The sequence below is a fragment of the Budorcas taxicolor genome, chromosome 3 (genome assembly GCF_023091745.1).
Source record: "Budorcas taxicolor isolate Tak-1 chromosome 3, Takin1.1, whole genome shotgun sequence".
NCBI lineage: Eukaryota > Metazoa > Chordata > Mammalia > Artiodactyla > Bovidae > Budorcas > Budorcas taxicolor.
The window spans coordinates 93203807-93225615 of record NC_068912.1 but is presented as its reverse complement, the minus strand read 5'-3'; the positions used below and the strand labels follow the sequence as shown (position 1 = coordinate 93225615).

General features: G+C 46.5%; 1 protein-coding gene across 1 annotated transcript in view; it reads right to left on the bottom strand.

Moving 5' to 3' along the window:
* The window catches only part of SLC1A7 (solute carrier family 1 member 7), a 50753-nt gene extending 38088 nt beyond the window's left edge, over positions 1-12665 (bottom strand). Inside the window, exons 1-2 of the mRNA XM_052637359.1 lie at positions 12489-12665; positions 4295-4374 (exon numbers count right to left, since the gene is read on the bottom strand). Coding sequence (XP_052493319.1) covers positions 4295-4374; positions 12489-12665 — 257 coding nt within the window. The remainder of the gene's footprint in view (positions 1-4294; positions 4375-12488) is intronic.
* Positions 12666-21809: the final 9144 nt, after the last annotated feature.

The following is a 21809-nucleotide window of genomic DNA, read 5'->3' as shown; positions in this document are numbered from 1 at the left end:
GAGGTGGTATGTGGCATGCTTAGAAATTAACAAGGGGACCAGCCTGATGCCAGGGGCTTGGTGTAGGGAAGGGAGGCAGATTCTCCAGGGAGAGGGGAATGGGTGCCAGGCTTTGGGACCCCAACTTGCAGATTACTGGAATTGAAGCAAATGTGCCTTGATGTGTATCCTTGCACTGCCCTGGAGCAATTTACATGGCAGGAAGCCTCTGTCTCCTGAGGGTACAACTTGGAGGCCCGGGAACTGAAGAGCAACAGCCCTCAAGCCAGGCTCTTTAGCTATTCAGCCAGAAGTTCTGATCCCAAGTCATCTGGGTTTCTTTTCAAACCATTAGAACACTTGTGGAACTTTTAAAACAAACCCGTTTGGGCCCTTTGGCAGTTCTGGTTCAGCAAGCTGGGAATGAGACCTGACAGTTGAGTTTTCAAAGCAGCTTTGGTGATTTTACTCTGTCCTGAGTGACAAGCCCCAAACCAGAGTGGCTGCTCCTTGAGGACAGAAATACCTGGCCCTGGGCTGGCCAAGAGCAAGAGCTCAGGGAACCATGGGTAGTGGATGGACAGATGGATTACAGACCAGCTGAAGCTAAAGGAAGTCAGGCTCAGGGATGGAGCAGTTAGGGGCTCAGAAACGTGTCGTTTTCTCCCAAGAAGGTTTAATTCTCCCTTAATAGGAAAGTTTTAAAGCACTTTCATTTTTCAGTGACATAGTTGCTCTGCACCAGCCCAAACTATATAATATAAACACATGAAACATAAACACGCACTGGCTTTTCTGAAGTTTATACCACATTCCACTTTCAGCCAAGAGAAAGCGCTTGTGCGTGAGACCAGGCCTTTGAGAGCCAGGACTCAGAGAGCTGGATGGGCCTAAAATCACTGGGTAGCCTGGGTAAACTGAGGCCCAGGTAAACTTGCCTGCCCCAAGATCACATGGCGTTTTGTGGCAGAAGCTGGCCTAGGACCCAGGCCTTTGACTCTGACTTCAGGGTTTTGTTTTATTTTAAGTTAAATAACTTGCCCAAAGTCACACAGCTAGGAAATGGCAGAGCCAGGATGTGAACCCAGGCAGGTCTGCCTGACTCCAGGGTCCATGCAAGGGCCACTTCATTTGGAGTGTTTCTGTCATGAGTAAGAGGCCACACCCTGGCAGTGAGTAAGGTCAACAGCAAAGGATGATGAAGATGCCCCATTGCTATACAACTGGGGAAAAGGCAGCAAAAAAGCAGAGTCCTGTGTTCCTCCGGCTGCGTGTTTATTTGGCTGTTGTGTAATAGTCCATTTCCTCATCGGTCTCCCTCACAGCCTGTGAGCAGAGAGTGAACAGACCCTCATTCATCTCTGCATCTGCAGCACTCAGTACAGGGCCACATGCCAGAAAGCGCAATTGTTGAACTCATTAATCCACTCAGCCAGTATTCATAAGCACTTACAGCGTGCCAGGCATTTGACAAGTTCCTGGGTGGAACCTCAACAGAATATTGCCTCTGTCTTCACAGAAAGTATAGTCCAGTGGAAGACAAACAAGTTAATGAAATACATATAGAATAATAATACATAGTAAGTGCTAAGCAAGAAAAGGGAGAGGGCATGATGGGGGAGAGTACAAGTGGTAGTGAAGGGCGACGGGTGGGGAGGGCCTTTCTAAGGAGGTGAAGACATGGAAAGTGCTGGGGAAGCAGGCTCCAGGCAGAAGGAAGGTCTTGAGATGTGTAGGACCCTGAGATGTGGAGGGTTTGGTTTGCTTACAGAGCTAAGAGGCCAGGATGCTGGAGTGAGTGAGGCACGAGATGAGGTGGAGCACAGGCTGGGAGAACCCTGAACGGCCTCCTAGTTAGGTTAAAGGTCTGAAGTTTATACTAAATGCCATGGGAGCCATTGAAGGGTTTTAGGTGAATGAATGGCATGGCCAGATGGGCTTTTCATGAGACCGTTCTGGACACCAGGTGGAGAACAGATGCTACTGCTGAGTCACTTCAGTCGTGTCCAACTCTATGCGACCCCACAGACCGCAGCCTACCAGGCTCCGCCATCCCTGGGATTCTCCAGGCAAGAACACTGGAGTGGGTTGCCATTTCCTTCTCCAATGCATGGAAGTGGAAAGTGAAAGTGAAGTCGCTCAGTCGTGTCTGACTCGTAGCGACCCCATGGACTGCAGCCTACCAGGCTCCTCCGTCCACGGGAGTTTCCAAGCAAGAGTACCGGAGCGGGTTGCCATTGCCTTCTTCGGAGAACAGATGAGAGGGGAACAAAAACCCAAGCCTGGAGACCAGTGATGTCACAGCAGAGTCTGCACCTGTGGTGGGGATGATGATGGGTTCTAGTTGTGGGGAAGAATCAACTGGAGCTGCTGACAGATGAGCTGGGGTAGGGAAGAGAATAAACACAGAGGCTTCAATAACTGGGTAGGTGGAGTTGCTGCTTACTGACAAGCAGAAAACAGGAAAAGGAATGGGTTTACAGGGTAAAATGTCATGTTGATTATGCTAAATTGAAATCCTCACGAAATATCAAGTGGCAATGTCCCAGGTGGCGCAGTGGCAAAGAGTCCACTTGTCAATACAGGAAATGCAGGAGACATGGGTCTGATCCCTGGGTCAGGAAGATTCCCTGGAGCAGGAAACGGCAACCCACTCCAGTATTCTTGCCTGGGAAATTCCATGGACCGAGGAACCTGGTGGGCTACAGTTCATGGGGTCTCAAAGAGTCGGACATGACCGAGCACACACATACACACACACACAGTGACAGGTAGGTAGTTTGAGTAATTCTCAGAAGAGAGGTCGGGGAGGGAGAGCTATAAGCTGGGCTTATTAGTGGTATGTTAAAGCCATGAGGACAGATGAGGAAAGGCCTGAGAAATTGCAACATTCAGAGGTTGATTAGAGGCGGATGAGACTGGGATGAAGGGGCAGAGAGCAGACAAAGCTAGAGGGAGTAACATCATAGGGAGGAGTGTTTTAAGAGGGAAAGAGTGACCAACCATATCAAGTGTATGAAATGTTGTGAACAGGTCATGCAGAGCAAGAACTCAGAGTGTCCTTTGGATGTAGCAATAGGGAGGCTACTGGTGACCTTGACAGATTCCCTGACTCAGCGAATGACTCAAAAGATGCATGAAGAGGAGGCAACCACTGAAGAGGCTTGAGGAGTCAGGGAGGGCTTCTGCAGGGAAGTGGCCTTTTAGCAGAGCCTTGAAGGTTGAGTCCTGAGAGACCCAAATGCTGCCTGCATGAAGCTGAACTGAGCTTGGCAAGGCTCCTACAGGCAGCAGAAAACACCATTAGCTGGCCTTTTAGATAATGGGGGACCATTATCTCTGTCACCCTAGAGGGGCAAGGAAGAGGAGCTGGCTCCCTCCTTAGCAATAAGGAGGCTGAGAAGGCTAATGATCCTGGCCAAGGGGATAGAGCCCCCTACATCCAGGCACCACCTGAATCCAGGTGCACACAAGTCCTAGGAGGTGAGGGTTCTAAACCCATGGTCTCAGACTAAAGGGTTCTTGGACAACATCTGGAGCCACCAACTCATTATACAGCTGAAAATTCCAAGACCTAGAGAGGACCAGGGCATTGGTCAAATTCACCAGCACATCTGTGGTAGACACCAGGTGACCTCCAAGGATTTGCACTGGCCCTCACCCTAATGGGTAAAGACTGAATGCTTTAACCTGGCATTCAAGGTCTTTTGTGATCAAGAACCCATCCTCCAGCTTCATCTCCCACCTGTCTTCCCTCAAAGCCTGTGCTCAGTCCTTGAATGTTTAGCAAATAGACAGCCTCCAATAGTCCTCACAGCAACTTTTTGGAGTAGGTGTTTTTATTCTTATTTTACAGATGAGGAAACTGAGGCTCAGAGGAGTCTGACAACCTGCCCGAGTTTCTACAGCCAGTACAGCCCACAGCTGAGCCAGGATATCATCTTGTGGTCGTCTCCAAGGTCACCTTTTCCCCATGCCTCGCTGCATTCACCACCTAGAGCCTCTCCTTGGGAACAGGGCCTTAACTCCCTGACCCTGAGCTACCCTGGAGTCAGGTCAATTTCTAGGACTCCAAATCACTTGCTCAAGTCAATAAAGTGTCCACTGAAAGGGACTGAAACAATGGGTGCCACTGAATGAGCCAGACTCCAGCAGCCCGTGCCACAGCCTACTTCCCATAAGGACCCTACAATCATGCCATCCAGAGCCTGCAGTCCAGACACCCACCGCAGGAGCAGGGCCCAGACAGAATCTGTACAGAAGCCTCTCCCGGAAACCCCACCCCAGCCCTCCCAGCCGAACACCTGCCCCTCACCTGGAAACTACCAGTGGAAGGATCAGCATCTTCAACATCCTCATCAAGAGCTCTCCCGGAAACTGGAAGTAACTAATTTCCTGAAAACACAGCAAGAGCTGAGGTTAGAGCAGACAATATGGGCTTCACAGTTAGTTTACAACCTTCAGAGCACCATTTCACCCATATTCTCCCGTCTAACACATGGACGGCAGAGTCCGTGGAGAAAACACTGGCTCTGGAGCCAAACAGACTTGGGTTCTAATCTTGACCCCCTGTAGGTAGCTTTGTGGCCTCAAGCCAGTTACTCAACCTCTCTGAGTTTTTCTCATCTGTAACATGAGGGTCCTAACCATTTCACAGGGCCACTGGGAGGCTTAAATGAGAAGATGCACATAGAGCACTTGGCAGAGAGCCTGGATGAGAATAAATGGCTAGTAATCACACTAAATCATCTCTCTCCCCCACCTCTGTACATTCATCCTCCTAGCCTTGCTCCAAATCTGTCTGAAACGATGATACGTGGCAAGAGGGCAGGGCTGCATGCTGTTGGCACATTCATTCAGCCCATACTGGACACTCGAGAGTGAATGAGGCACAGCTTCTGCACCAGAGGAATTGCCGGTCTACTTTATGAGAACACTGACTCCTAAACAGACCCCAGCATTCCTGAGTCAGTTTCCCTTCTGAACTGGGTCCCCTCACCCCACATTTTCATGAATGCTTACCAGCCCTTTGAAGCAGGGCTCGCATTTACAATGCTGAAAGACAGAGAATCAGATTGGCTGGTGAGACACCACTCTCTGAATTAAAGAGCCCTTCCTGGGCACAGTTCTTAGAAGCAGCTTCCTCATAACCTGCTGGTTTCCCCCTATCTGGGGGCCCTTGGATTAGAGCACCAGGTCCTTGCCCAATCTGCCGTCTCCAGAGTAACTGGTCACATAACTGGAACATGATAACTGAAGAGGAAAGGTGCCCTGAGGGCCAGTTAAGTTTGAATGTCAGATAAACAACAAATATTTGTTCTTTACTTATACTAAAAATTATTTGTAGGTGATTTTTTGCTTTTGTTTGTTTGTTTTGCCCCAGCCACACAGCTTGTGGGTTCTTATTTGCCCAACTAGGGATCAAACCCGTGCCCCCAGCAGTAGAAACGCAGAGTCTTAACCACTGGACCACCAGGGAATTCCTTTATTCACTGTTTATCTGAAATTCGAATTTAACTGGATGTGTTCTTTTTAAATTTAATTTAATTCAATTTTGTTATTTCTGGCAATGCTAGCTTGAGTCCACTTTCCTCAGAGGGTAAGCTTGTGGGTGAGGCCAGTACAAGACTTTGAAACAAACACCATATGACTTAAATTTTTGTACTTATAAATATTTTTTTGTAAACCCAAAGCCAAACATAGCTTTGGTTACTGGTCTGATACTTTGAAAAGCCCCAAATTATAGAATGTTGGTGCTGAGAAGGGGTTTTAAAGATCTTCTAGTCCAGCCGCTGACTCATTTTATAGATGAGAAAGCTGAGCCAGGAGAGGGAGGTGATTTGCCCACAGAGTGAGTTAGCACAATAGTGCAGGACAGAAACAGGGCCTCCCAGTCTCCTTCCATGATTTCCAAAACACCTGAAAATCTACTTTTAAATATATGCCCATTATGACTTTGTCTTTTGAATTAATTTTAATCCATGTATATTGTTGTTCAGTTGCTCAGTCATGTCCAAATCTTTGCAACACCATGGACTGCAGCATGCCAGGCTTCTCTGTCCTTCTCTGTCTCCCTGAGCTTGCTCAAACTCAAGGCCATTGTGTCAGTGATGCCACCCAACCATCTTGTCTTCTGTTACCCGCTTCTCCTCCTGCCCTCAATCTTTCCCAGCATCAGGGTCTTTTCAAATGAGTCAGTTCTTCACATCAGATGGCCAAAGTATTGGAGTTTCAGCTTCAACATCAGCCCTTCCAATGAACACCCAGGACTGATCTCCTTTAGGATGGACTGGTTGGATCTCCTTGCAGCCCAAGTAACTCTAGAGGACTCTCTAGAGTTGAACCACAGTTCAAAAGCATCAATTATTTGGTGCTCAGCCTTCTTTATGGTCCAACTTGCACATCCATACATGACTACTTGAAAAACCATAGCTTTGACTAGATGGACTTTTGTCAGCAAACTAAAGTCTCTGCTTTTTCAACATTCTGTCTAGGCTGGTCATAGTTTTTCTTCCAAGCAGCAAGCGTCTTTTAATTTCACGGCTGCAGTCAACATCTGCAGTGATTTTAGAGCCCCCCAAAATAAAGCCTGACACTGTTTCCATTGTTTTCCCATCTATTTGCAGTGAAGTGATGGGACCAGGTGCCATGATCTTTGTTCTTTGAATGTTGAGTTTTAAGGCAGCTTTTTCACTCTCCTCTTTCACCTTCATCAAGAGGCTCTTCAGTTCCTCTTCACTTTCTGCCATTAGGGTGGTGTCATCTGCATATGTGAGGTTATTGATATTTCTCCCTGCAATCTGGATTCCAGCTTTTGCTTCATCCAGCCCAGCATTTCCCACAATGTACTCTGCATGTAAGTTAGATAAGCAGGGTGACAACATACAGCCTTGATGTACTCCTTTCCCAATTTTGAGCCAGTCTATTGTTCCATGTCCGGTTCTGTTGCTTCTTGACCTGCCTACAGGTTTCTCAGGAAGCAGGTAAAGTGGTTTGGTATTCCCATCTCCTATATATTCTTTACTTTAGATAGCACTATAATGAGACGTAAGATACTCAGGTTTGATCTCCAGGTAGGGAAGATCCTCCAGAGGAGGGCACGGCTACTCACTCCAGTACTCTTACCTGGAGCATCCCCATGGACAGAGGAGCCTGGTAGTCTACAGTCAATGGGATCACAAAAGAGTCAGACACAACTGAAGAAACATACCACACAATGATAAAAAAACAGCCGTTCCTCATCCATCTTTATCCTCAACCAACTTCCCAGGAGTGACCATCCTCAACTGCTCTAGCCGTTTCTCCTTTAGTATTGTTATTTGTAAATAATATGGTTATAATGCTATTTCCAGATATATCTTTTTGACATCTATTAACTTCCCTGCCATGACAGATGAGGGCTTAGTTCTTATCCCCTTTTTCTTCCTATCATTTCACCATTATATTATTTTTTCGTTAAACTAATTGCCAAGATTTAAAAATTCTGGTCACAACATATTGCACACTGTTGAACCAACCATGGCCCCCTTTTGTACAATCTTCATTTACTTCCTGAAATTAATAACTGACTGAGTTTTCATTTACCTTGTTTTCTGTGAACCATTCATTAGTTCCTTCAAAATGCTTTAACATCTCTTTTAAAATGCCTAATAGTATTTCCTATATACTCAAACACGTGGGCCCCTTTTTAGGCTCCTGGGGTCTCAGTCCAAAAGCTCTCCATCCTCTTTTTCCAGGCTGCGTAGACTGCTGTCTAGGGCAGTGGTTGCCACGGGCCTCTTCTTTGGGACTTTGTCCTGTCTAGGATCCCTTCTTTCCTGGGTCCTTGTCTTCTAGGTTTGCCTCCTCGTTTTGCTGGAGCATCTCCTTTGGTAGATTCCTCAGTAAGGGCAAATGGGAGAGAAACTTCTGAGTCTTACATAGTTCTTTAGTCGCTAAGCCATGTCCATCTCTTTCTGACCCCGCGGACTGTACTGTAGCCTGCCAGGCTCCTCTGTCCATGGGGCTTCCCAGGCAAGACTAGGAGTGGGCTGCCCATTTCCTTCTTTAGGGGATTTTCCCGACCCAGGGATCAACCCCGCGTCTCTTATGTCTCCTGCATTGGCAGGTGGGTTCTGTACCACTAGCACCACCTGGGAAGCCCCTTACATAGTAAAAATGCCTTTATCGTACCTTTACCTCTGATAATAGATTGGCTTTATATAAGATTCCCGGCTTGAAAGAGTTTCCCCCCCAAATTTCAAAGGCATTTCCTTTTTGTCTTCTAGATTCCACCATCACTTGAGATGTTTGAAGCTATTCTTGCTTCCTATTCTTCACACTGTAGGTGTGTGTGTTCGAAGTTGCTTCAGTTGTGTCTGACTCTGTGTGACCCTCTGAACTGTAGCTTGCCAGGCTCCTCTGTCCACGGGATTCTCCAGGCAAGAACACTCGAGTGGGTTGCCATGCCCTCCTCCTTGAGATCTTCCCGAGCCAGGGATCGAGCCCCTGTCTCTTACGCCCACTGCATTGGCGGGCGAGTTCTTTACTACTGACTCCACCTAAGAGCCCGTTCTTTACACTGGACCCGTTTTATTCTCTCAGAACCATTTTAGGATCGTTTGTTTATCTCTAGCCTTTTTGGTAATTTCCATGGTAACAGATCATGGTATGAGCGTCTCTTCTTTTTAAAAAAATTCATAGTACTGTGCTTATACCTTTCACTTCTGAGAAATAGTCTTGTTTTCTTTGTGAAATTTTTCTCTCCACTTTTTTCTGTTAGCTCTCTTTAAAACTTTTATTAGTAAGTTGAATGTTGGACATTCTAATTTTCTTATATATTCTTTTTCTATTTTCATCTCTTTTTGTTTTACTTTCTGGAGTAGCAGCTTTATCTCAGCTATTGACATTTTTATCTTGGCTCATCTACTTTTAATTTCCAAAATCTCTTTCTTATTATTGAATTATTCCTTCCTTTTGCATGCTGTTCTGTTTTATAGTCACTATATCTTCTCTCATATTCCTGAAGAACTTAAGAAAAGATTAGAAAATGTTCTTCTACTCCCGGCATTGCCCATGCTTTACTAGAGAGCCCCTCAGTGCTATTTGTCTGGTCTCGCTACCTTCCACATTAGCAGGTTTGAGTTTGCCTTCTGCTTATGCGTAAGTGTGAAGCACTAAACTTCTGTATGAATGAGTGGAACTTGTCAACTGAAGGCTCCTCAAGGAAGACTGATGGGTGAGGATCTGGTAGTTTCACTGGGGGGAGGATTCTCCTTCACAGCAGAATTTGGAAGTCTTTCCTCTGAGGCTTCACTGAGAAGTCCCTTTCTACTTCTGGCGAGGTGGAGGTGTGGCTGTGCCTAAGCCCAGCTGACAGCAGTCACAGGTGGACCCCACACTCAAGATGCAGATGTTTGTTCACTAATTCTCTTGAAGCATGAGCCTCATCACCTCCCCTCCCCCAACACTTACAGGTGGGCCTAACATCTCTTAGTCAAGCTTCTCTGGTTCCTTGTGTCAAGCAGGGGGATGGAGATAGTAGATAAGGAATCCCCTGATTACATGAACTGGAAGGGACCTAGGGGTCTAACTGCTCCAGTTACAAAATCCTAGCCAGCATCCCTGATTTCAGCAGCATACCTGACCCTTGCCTCCTGCAGCACCCTGTGTTTTCAAGTCCCGAGCCCTTCTGGAGTTTTCCAGACAAGCTCAAGTGGTATCTGCTTCTACGGACACAGAATTCAGCTTTCTGTGCTCTACTAAATGAGAATATTCAGCTCCATCCACTTCTCATCTAATGTATTGTAATTCCTCAGCTTCTTTCTTAAGTGTCTCCTTTTGTATCATCTTTGTTCATGGGAGCTTATATCTTTAAACAGCCCCATTGCTACAGTTTTAGTGGTATCCCAGAAAGGAAAGGAAAATGGGTACAATTACAAATTCACCATGGTTTAACTGGAACTCTCAAAATGATCTATGTTTTTAAACAAGATACCCATTTCCAAAGATAAATCTTGTGACTTTGCAAGTTCTTTTCACAAATAGGACATTCTACCCTTTTGCGTATTGTTTATGATTTTTGCCTTGTTGCATAAGCTTACAAAATAAGAAGGGTTTGGTTTCTGAGTCACAGGCAGAGATCAAACAAACAACTCCTGGATTTCAAAGTAAGATGCTGAGAAAGCCAATTCCTGCAAAATAATTGTTCTAAGACTCCACATCCTTCCTTCAGTTTATCTGGCAGGTTAATCCAGACCGGAACACGTTTGCATTTCCCAACAGATGGGGAAGGCAGCTTTGGCAAAGGAGGCCCCAGATGAGTCTGGCTTTTAATAATAGGCATTCCAATTTGTTTTCACAAAATAATCTTCCTGCAAGAGATATATTTTAGCTGCTGAAGAAAATTAAAGTGGCTTGCAGATTGTGCCATTGCCAGTTTAATTCAGCAATTTGTTGAGTGTTCTCTCTGTGACACTTAGCTAGGCTCGCATTTTGGATCAAGAAAGCCCATGTGATAGTCAACAAGTCAAAATTTGATGGGAGAAATAGATTATTCACAAATGACTCTGAAGCAAGACTGCCAGTGGCTGGGCTCCAGTGAAGGGATGAGCCTGGGGTGAGTGTGGGAGGAGAATGTAATTTAAGATGTGGGCAGGTCTGGAAAAATTTCTATCAGATTCGGGATATATGAGGTGGTTCTTGGTAGGACCTGGACTCGTAAGTAAGGGAAGGAGGAGCGAAGTAACGCTCACTAAGCACCCACTGCATCTGGTCACTGATGACTCCCTGTTTAGTAGCAGGGAGTATAGTAGTAGCAGACATATAGTCCCACCCCCTCCATTTTGCAGATAAGGAAACTGAGCTTCAGAAAGGAGATAGGATTTTGCCTATGGCCACACAGCCATTACTAGTAGAGTCCAAGTTCAGAATTCTCTGCCTCCAGAGTCCATGCTTCTCCCTAAATAACTGACAGCAGTTTAACAGTGTCACTATCATAATAGTGGGCTCGATTCCCAGAGAGGGATGTTTTCCTTCTCCTGGATGATGAAATCTGATGCCTTGAGCCCCTGTTGTAGAGATCATATTAAATATCGCTGAACTGCAGAGACAGGAATTCTATGAGATAGGGAATCTTCCAGAAAGCCACTGACAAAAACTCTCTCCTTGACCAAACTTTGGACAGGTTATTCTGAGTCCTCTTTTCAACTGAGCCTCATCCTTGGGCCTTTTCTTCATCCTGCTTCACCTATTTGTAGCAAAAATCCTGCTAAGTCAATTTAGTGAGAAGCCCCTGACTCTGCCTTCAGCAAGCATCTTGTTAGTGGGTTTAGCAAGAATCCCCTTACCCTACCCTTGATGTCTCTTCTTAGTAGTTGTCTGTTCACTGACCTCTGCACTGTGCCCGTCAGCTGAAAATCCCCAGCTGCCGTTGTTGTATTTGGAGTTGCGCCTGATCATTCTCCCGTATCGCCATGGTCTTGACACCTATCACAATAGCGCTGAATAAAGTCCTCCATACCATTTTAACAGCATCATGATGGTTTTTCCTTCAGCACCATGAGAGTCCCTCCCTCTTCCACGGGAGCTGGGTGCTAACTGAGAAAAGGGCCCTTCCTCAAGCAAGTCGTCATCACCCTTGCTGTTACACCGGCCAGAGCCCTGAGGGCCTACCTTATCTCCCCGTCCCCCAGCCCCACATGCAATCAGCCACCACATCCTGGAGCTTCTCCTTTGGGAAGCCGTTCTCATATCTGCTCTGTCCATCCCCACTCTCATCCCCTCATTGCCCCCTGCCAGGCCTACCGCTACCCCATCCTCCACTCAGCGCCAGAGGGATGTCTCCAAGCTCAGGGCTGGCCGTGTCACTGCCCTGCTCAGAGCTCCTTGAGGTTGCCCCACGTCGCCGCTGGGTGATAGGATCCAGAAGCCTGATGGCCTTTGTGCTCCAGCCCCAGCCTCACAGTGTCCTTTCCAGCTGCTGTGAATAGTTTGCTCCGCTCCCCCTCACAAATCTTCCATGCCCCTCTGTCTCACCACTCTGCCTAGGATGCCCCTGAACTGCTTTAGGAGGTGTTCTCTGCTTCGCACACTTATAGACTCCATTCCGCGTGGACCGATTCTGCAGACATGAACTTGGGCAAACTCCAGGAGATGGCGAGGGACAGGGACACCTGCCGTGCTGCAGTCCATGGGGTCACAAAAAGTCAGACACGACTTGGTGGCTGAACAACAACAGCAGACTCCATTCTTCCCTCCCCCACAGCTCTTAGCCTGCAGGTACTCTCACAAGGCACCCTTGCCTCTCATTCACCTGGAGATGCTAGTGTGCAGCCACTTCCTCTCACACGCTTGTCCTGCAATGCATATCCCACTCCACTTTACAAATGAGGAAACTGGGACCCTGAGAAGAAAAGTGACTCACCCACTGTCACGTCAGCCGGGAGTCATGGAGTGGGAACGTGACCCCAGATCCCTCAGGCCCAACCAGCCCTCTGAGATGGGGACCCATGATGCCCCACGTGGCTGACCTGGGGTGAGAGGCGCCGGGTCCTCAGGAAGAAGCCAAGGAGGCAGCCCACGGTGACAGAGAGCACAGACAGGATGAGCAGTCCATTCCGCTTGCACACGTCCCTCCCACGTGCCAGGATGGCACCCAGCACCATGGTGAGCCCAGCCTGCTGGCCCGGGGCACAGCACCATTCCATGCACGGGAGGCCAGCCCGGTCACAGGGTCCTGGCTCTGGCTCCTCAGCAGGCAGGTGGTTGGGGTTGCTAAGCGCCAGTCGCCAGCCCCACAGCCATGGCCTGTGTGGCTGCCCCAGAGGGAAGCCACAATCCTATTACCAGCTGCATCATTAGGAGCTAGGAGCAGATTAGAGCCTGGGAAATTAGAGCAGGCCACGTGGTTGGGGGTTCAGACCTCAAAGCCAAGTGCTTGTCTTAAAGAGGGGAGATGACCAGGAGCTGATGGGAGAAACCAGAGGAATGTTTGGTTGGTTTGAATTTCATTTCTGCTTCATTCCAGAAAGAACTGAAGGCAAGACAATAAGTAGCAGTAATAAGCAACAATAAACTAATAATAATAGCTACCTAGCAGAGCTAACAGTCACCAACATTAAGCATTCACTGCATGCCACGTGCTGTTCCAGGTGCCCATGACTTGTATTACCACATTTAATTCTAACACCAATCTCAAGAAGTAAGTATTGTAAGCATCATTTTACAGATGGAGCAAAGAGAGGTGGGACAAAAGGAGGCATGCTGTGTGGCAGGCCTGTTCAAGTTGTGTTATCTGTGTGAACCATCGGGAATCATCCCAACAGCCCCAGGGTTCCAACCTTCATTTTACTGAAAGGGAGACTGAGACTCCAGGGAGCCAGAGTCCCTTGGCCACAGGCCTAGAACTAGTAAGTAGCAGAGTGGAATTCATTGGTTTGGTTTCCACCACATGAACAGGTGGATGGGTTCACTGGTGCTTCCCAGTATTGAAGGGAATGTAGGATTTTTTTGTAAATTTTTAAAAAATGTAATTAATTTGGGGGATTTGCACTGGGTCTGCATTGCTGTGCATGGGCTTTCTCTAGTTGCTGCAAGTGGAGGCTACTTTCTAATTGTGGTGTACAGGCTTCCCATTGTAGTGGTTTTCCTTGCTTTGGATCTTCCTGGACTAGGGATCAAACCCACGTCCCCTGCATTGGCAGGCAGATGCTTAGCCACTGAACCACCAGGGAAGCCCAGGAATGGAGGACCTGAGTCCAAGGAACCTGAGTTCAAACTTAGGCTTTGCTACCCATTGCCTTCAGGGTGCTTTAAGCCTGAAGCTGGGAACCCTGGAGGAGCTCAGGGCTTATTATTTTTTAGAGATGACAATGTCCAAGGGATCTACATTCAAGTCCCAGCTCTGCCACTTGCTAGCCATGTGATCCAGAACAGCCATTTAATCACACAGGGCCTCAGTTTCCCCAGCAAAATGGACATAATAATCACCATGTACTTCCTTAGGGCTGGTGCAACATTCCACTCAGAGCACATTCATGAAAGCAGAGGTGAGCTGTAAAGTGCCTGGCAGGGAGAGGGCTCTTAGGATTACCATCTGTATTCAGCATTATAGATAAAGGTGGTTTTTGTTTGTTTGTTTTGAGGGGGTTTATTTATTTATTTTTATTTATTATTATTATTTTTGTTGTTGTTGTTGTTATTTCTTGTGGCCTGGCCTGCCCTTTAAAGCCAGAGGGAATTAACGCTCTATTTCACTAGGAGTCTGTAATCTCATTAGGGGCAGTCAGGTGACAGCAGAGAGCTTGGGTCTGTGGGTCTGTGGTGGGTGGTGTGTGCACAAGTTTGCCTCCCCTGAAAAAGGTGACAGGGCCCAAGGAACTGCCAGCGGTCTTGGGGGAGGGCACAGTGGTGCAGGCCCTGAAGCCTTGGCAGAGCCCCCAACAGGGAGGGGACCCTCAGGCTCCAGTCTCAACCTGCTCTGTGACCTTGCCCTCTCTGGACCTCAGTCTTGTCCTCCACAGAATGAGAGAAACATCCTAGGTGCTTTCTAAGGATCCCTTGGTGCCATAAGCCAACCTTTCAAGTCTCTTCCCTGGTAGCTTAGTCAGTAAAGAATCCGCCTGCAATGCGGGAGACCTGGGTTCGATTCCTGGGTTGGGAAGATCCCCTGGAGAAGGGAATGGCTACCCACTCCAATATTCTGGCCTGAAGAATTCCATGGACAGAGGAGCCTGTGTTTTTTCCCTCCAACTCCTACTCTTAAAACCAAGAATCTACTGGTAACACCTTCAGCTCCAACAAATGCCTCATTTTCCAACTGACCAGGTGATTTAGTTGCTGCCTAGAAGAGAAAACATTCTGAGTAGACATTTGGATTTGCATTTTGATCAATGTGCAGTTCAGTTCAATTCAGTCGCTCAGTCGTGTCCGACTCTTTGCGACCCCATGGACTGTAGCACTCCAGGCTTCCCTGTCCATCACCAACTCCCGGAGCTTACTCAAATTCATGTCCATCGAGTCACTGATGCCATCCAACCACCTCATCCTCTGTCGTCCCTTTCTCCTGCCTTCAATCTTTCCCAGCATCAGGGTCTTTTCCAATGAGTCAGTTCTTTGCATCAAGAGGCCAAAGTATTGGAGTTTCAGCTTCAGCATTAGTCCTTCCAATGAATATTCAGGTTTGATTTCCTTTAGGATGGACTGGTTTGATCTTCTTGCAGTCCAAGGGATTCTCAAGAGTCTTTGAACCACAGTTCAAAAGCATCAATTCGTTGGCGTTCGCCTTTCTTTTATAGTCCAACTCTCATATCCATACATGACTACTGGAAAAACCATGGCTTTGACTAGATGGACCTCTGTTGGCAAAGTAATGTCTCTACTTTTAAAAATGCTATCTAGGCTGGTCAATGTGCAGCCCTGGCCTTTAGCCATGAAGTAGGTGAGTCTTGCTTTCCGTTTCGGCTCCAAGACTCCAGATTCCCATGGTGCCTCCACGACTATTCCCATCTCCTGTCCCTCATGCTCTGACACAACCACCTCCCAGGCTCCAGGCCTTCCTTTCCATTGCTTCCACTGTCTTCAACAGGGGAAGTTACAACTCATTCAAGCAAATATTCTTTTTTAGCTAATTAATTTACTCACATAGTTTGTTTATTTTTGGCTGTGCTGGGTCTTTGTTACTTTTGCACAGGCTTTCTCTAGTTGTGAAGAGTGGGGGCTACTCTTCATTGGAGTGAGAGGGTTTCCCATTGTGATAGCTTCTGTTGTTGCAGAGCACAAGTGCTAGGGTGTGCAGGCTCAGTAGTTGTGGCACATGTGCTTAGTTGCCCTCAGCATGTGAAATCTTCTCAGATCAGGGATTGTGGCACACGTGCTTAGTTGCCCTCAGCATATGAAATCTTCTCAGATCGGGGATTGAACCCATTTCTCCTGCATTGGCAGGTGGATTCTTATCCACTGGGCTACCAGGGAAGGCCCAAGCAAGCACTCTTATAGCACCCTCTTATGTCATCCCTGCTGGGTACTGGAGACATAGCAATGAGTTGATACAGTACTTGCTTTCAGGTAGCTTATAAGAATATCGAGGTGCTGTAGGAAAGGACTTCTGTAGGAAAGGACTTCTCACGTAAGAGATTTGGATTTGATCTCTAGGTGGGGAAGATCCCCTTGAGGAGGAAATGGCAACCCACTCCAGTATTCTTGCCTGGGAAATCCCATATACAGGGGAGCCTGGCGGGCTACAGTCCATAGGGTTGCAAAGAGTCAGACATGACTGAAGCAACTTAGCACGCAGGAAAAAACTAATTCACACTGAAGTATAAGTTACCGATAACGAGCATACTAAGGATATTTACAAATCAAATAGAAAGGCTCCTGGATAAGAACCCTTTAAAAGCTCTGCATTGTCCACAGAATCAATTGCCTTACAGTGTTACTAGATGTGCAAAAACTATAATTTGGATGAAACAAAGTTAAGCTAGTTCTTTACTCCAGGAAGCTCAAAATCAGACTACTCAAGTTCATATCTTAGCTCTACCACTTACTAGCTGTGTGATCTTAACCTCCCTATAAAATTTCTTTACCTCTTTATAAAATAGGAATAATAAAACATTACATAGTTTATAGGGTTGTGATCGAATTCGGGTCAAATTTGGCGATGCCTTCTTAGATATATGCTTAGAGAGCATTGCGTGGGTGCCCTGCAGACACTCACAGGAATTTACTATTAGTTTTAGCAGAGCCTTTATAAAACTAGCATATGTTAGAGGAAGTCTTCACAGCGGGGTACAGAAACCCAGCCCTCTTCTGGAGCTGGGAGTTCCATGAGTCTGATGTTTGGGGAAAACACATCGGAACACTGAAGCTTCCAGGAAGAAGCCTCTGGTTCTGAAGTCCTCAGGGGCTTGCAAGCCCACCTCCTCCCCCTGCTCAACATCATACCTTAGGCTCCTATAACAGCAAACAACTTTGGATTCCTGGAGCCCTGCATCTTCTCTCAGGCCTCCACATCTGTGCCCATGCTATTTCCTCTGCCTGGAATGTCTTTCTCTGTCTCCAAAGTCACAGGTCAAATGCCACATCTTCCCTGAAGCCTTTCCTAGTCACCCCAGATGTACACCCCCTTCCTTTTCTTCCCACTAATTCAGGCCCTTTCACAATCACCACTGGGGATTAACTGCAGTTTTTTTTGTTTGCCATGCCACACGACTTGCAGGATTTCAGTTCCCTGACCAGGGATTGAACCTGGGCTATGGCAATGAAAGCCTGGAATCCTAACCACTAAGCCACCAGGGAAAACCCTCCAGTCCCTTTCAGGTGGCTTGGACAAGGAAGTAAAAATCTGTGTGAATAAAATTAAGTCTCTGTTACCATGTTATTTGAAAATACCTTGAAGGATCATCCTCAAAGTTAGACAGGGGTCTGGGGGAGCCCCAAGGGGCAAGGAGTTGCCTCCAGAGCAGCCGAAACTGATGGGCAGCAGGAAGCACGGGAGATGCTTCCTGGGAGATTTGAGCCACACTGATTTAGATGCTGTGGACAGAGAAGATAAACAGTGTTGTCAAAAAGAGTCCTGATCACAAGGACAGCTGTCACACCCTGCATGAATGAGTTTGTAGTCAGGCTGGTTCTCACCATGGCAACTCTGTGCAGGATGTATCACAGAAGAGAGTTGCAGGGTCTATTTATTTGCTAATTGTTAATGATTCTCCAGGGCCAGCAGAGGGGCTGACTCAGCCAGGGAAGGTGTGTGTAGGAAGGCTTCTTGGAGGAGGGGTCATTTAGTCAGAGACCTGAATAAGCCAGGAGTTAACCCAGGGTAAGGAGTGTTGATCAAGGGGAAGGCATGAGAAGAGCTTGTCCCAAAGAGGGGCCCAGGTTGGGGATACAAGAGCTGCTCCCAAAAGGGAGACCTCAACACAGTCGGCTGAGTGGCTGGCAGGCCTGGGGCCTCACTCCTTCCACTGTGTATCAAAGTGAGTTTAGGTTGAGCTGTCTGAGCTCCCAGCTGGGTTTATGGTGATGACAGCCCTGGGTTTGTTGGCTGCTTTTCAGAGACATACCAGAGGCGCCTTCATCTCCTCCCTGACGCGTCTCCCAGCTCTCTGTAGGCTGGGCCCTTCCCGGAAGGTTTTCTGTGGACAAGTGACCCGGCTGGGCGTGGATTCCTGTGAGCCTTAGTCACTGAGGGGCTGTCCAACCTCTGCTGAGGCTGGTCCTTTCTTGTGTTTGCCTCAGAGAATGGGGTAAAGTGACTCTCCTATGACTTTCCTTCTTCCTTGTCCAGCCCCCTGTCTAGATTCTTCATCTTTAGAAGTTGGCCCTGCTGCTGCTAAGTCGCTTCAGTCGTGTCCGACTCTGTGTGACCCTATAGATGGTAGCCCACCAGGCTCCCCCGTCCCTGGGATTCTCCAGGCAAGAACACTGGAGTGGGTTGCCATTTCCTTCTCCAATGCATGAAAGTGAAAAGTGGAAGTGAAGCTGCTCAGTCATGTCCGACTCTTAGCGACCCCATGGACTGCAGCCTACCAGGCTCCTTCATCCATGGGATTTTCCAGGCGAGCGGACTGGAGTGGGGTGCCAAGAAGTTGGCCCTAAGCACCCTCAAAACCAGTGGCTGTTTGCTGAGCATCTACTGTGTCAGGCTCTGCCAATGAGCCTCACACCAGAGGGAGCCAGTGAGCAATTCAGCCCCACCAAAGGCACCACTGAGTCGGACCAAGCGCTGCACGGCTTGCTGGGGACATTGCAAGGGGAAGGGCGCAAGTTTGGATCTGTTCAGTCCAACGCAATAGCATTACTTAAAATGAAATTAATGGGACATAAAGGTTACAGTTCAGTACTCTTAAGACGTGATGAGATGTCCCGCTCAAGAAATAAGGCAGAAAAAGGGGGCGAATTTCTTTCCTGTGCCCTTTTGTTCTACCCTAGCCCTCAACAGATTGAAGGGTACCCACCCCCACTGGGGAGGGCAATCTACTTTCCTCTGTCTGCTGATCCAAATGTTAATCTAAGCCAGAAACACTCTCCTATACACACTCAGGTATAATGCTTAGCCAGATATCTGGGCATCCTCTGATCTAGTCAAGTTGACACATAAAATTAACTATCACAGTCCCTGAAAAGAATTTCTGGTCTCCTGGTGTATGTGGACTTCGACAACGACAGCTGGAGTCTAAGCAGTGTTGTCATCCCTTGAGCCATTGAATCAAATAAATGGATTTCTGGCTGCACCCACATAAATATAGGACTGGGTTTGTTCAAGAACACACACTTAAACTTACTTCGGTAGAGACTTCTTCACTGGAAACAACACTAATCACTTTGTAATGAGATTAAAATGTTATGATAACAAGAATACATGTCCTGCTATACACAGGAAAAAAATGAATTCAGTCACACTAGCCATATTCCAAGGGCTCAGAAGCCCCATGTGGCTAGTGGCTACCATATGGAACAGAGCGGTTACAGAATATTTACAGGATCACCGACACTCTACTAAACTTTCCAGCGTCATGACCAGCTGGATTCAAGGCTCAAATCTTCCCTTGGAAGCTGTGTGACTTTGCCCAAATTGGTAAGCCTCTCGGAGGCTCTTTTCTACATCTAGAAAAGAGCTTGTGTTCTTTGCTACATCTGAAAGCCTGTGTTCTTTACATCGCATCACACTTCCACCCACGTGAATATAATAGTTGGAGCAAAATATAAAGTTAAAACCCCCAGCAAGTTCAGATTACATTTCCAAATCAAAGGCTCTTGTTAGCAAATAACAGGAAATTAAATCAAGCCAGTTTCAGTAAAAAAAAAAAAATTATAAGCAAAGCTGACTTGATAATTTGTGGGGCCCAAAGCAAAATGACCATGTGAGGCTTTCTGTTCAAAGAGAAGGGAAAAAGTTCATTAAAAGTACTAAAACATGAAGCTTTTTTCTTTTCTCTACAATCTCTTTCTTATCATAGTGTTTTTTAATTTGCTATTTAATGTCTTAAGTAAGTAACAATAAAAATCTTAAATTACTAACATGAATTTTCCCGTTCATGCTTAAAAATATTTGCAATGCCAGTTTCAAAATATAAGAGCTTTTAACTAGTTTGCAGAATCACCAAAACTACACAGTCTATGTGTAGTGACTCTTACACGTATATGTATTTTGTTCTTAACCAGAACAGTGGAGACACCGGACAGAACGAATTCAACTGTATTTCACCGCTTGACACATGTGCATTCTACAAGTACATCCTCTCCCTTTGGCTCACTGGTGCGTGAGGAAGGACGCAAGGGACCCTGCGGGTGGAGAGTGCGCCTGCCAGTGCAGGAGACGAGAGTTTGAGCCCTGATTTGAGAGGATGCCATGTGCCTCAGATTAACTACGCCCCTGCGCCACAACTACTGAGCCTGTGCTCTAGAGCGTGGGAGCCACAGCTGCTGAAGCCCCCCCTTTCCGGAGCTCGTGCCCCGCAACACGAGAAGCCAGTGCAAGGAGAAGCTTGTGCGTCACAGCTAGAGAAAAGCCTGAGCAGCAACAGGGACCCAGCCTAGACAATAAATACATAAAATTATTTAAAAAACAGAGGAAGAAAAGGAAAAGGAACTATGGGCACTTCCCTGGCAGTCCAGTGGCTAAGACTCTGAGCTCCCAATACAGGTGGCCTGGGTTCAATCCCTTCCCAGGGAACTAGATTCCGCATGCTGTAACTAAGACCCGGCACAGCCAAATAAGCAAATAAATTAAAAATAAATATTTAAAAAAATAAAAATAATGTCACCTTTGTTCTGTTCTCTATAGTGGCTGTCACCAGTTTACATCCCACCAACAGCATAGGAAGTTTCCTTTCAAAAAAAAAAAAACCTATAGGTAGTCCTGTCTTTTCTTTTTCTTCTGTATCATTTTTGGTATAGATAGTTGGCTAACACAGTAAGAAAGGATATGTAACTAGAGAACAGTATGGAAATTCCTTAAAAAAAAAAATTGGAATAAAAATGCCATGTGACCCAGCAGTCCCACTATTGGGCATATATCCTGAGAAAATCATAATTGAAAAAGACACATGTACCCTACTGTTCACTGTAGCACTATTTACAATAGCCAGGACATGGAAGCTACCTACATGTCCGTTGACAGATGAGTGAATAAAGAAGTTGTGGTACATGTACACAGTGGACTATTACTTGGGCATTAAAAGGAACAGTTGACTGAGTTGACTCAGTCGTACTGAGGAACAGTTGACTCAGTTGTACTGAGGTGGATGAACCTAGAGCCTATTATACAGAATGAAGTAACGAGAAAGACTAATACCGTATATTAACGCATATACATGGAATCTAGAAAGATGGTACTGATGAGCTTATCTGCAGGGCAGCAGTGGAGACGCAGACATAGAGAACAGATTGGGAACACATGAGGGGAAGGAGAGGGTGGGACGAGCTGAGAGAGTAGTGTCGAAACATGTGCCTTACCATATATAAAGTTAGATAGCCAGTGGAAATTTGTCATAGACAGAGGGAGCTCAGACCTGATGCTCTGTGATAACCTAAGTGATGGGATAGGGTGGGAGGGATGGATGATAATGATGATATTATTATTATCAATATCATTATTATTACAATATTCAAGAAGAAGGGGACTTACATATACCTGTGGATGACTCATGTTGATATATGGTAGAAACCAACACAATAGTGTAAAGCAATTATCCTCCAATTAAAAATTAATAAATTTTTTAAAAAGAAAGTTACGTAAGGTTCCTTGGTCATTTGTGTTTCTTTGAATGCCACTGTCTCCTTTCTGTGTTTGTAGCAAGTTCCAGTTTAAGGAAATGGTGTTTTCTCAGCTCTCCTACTTACTCAGTTGC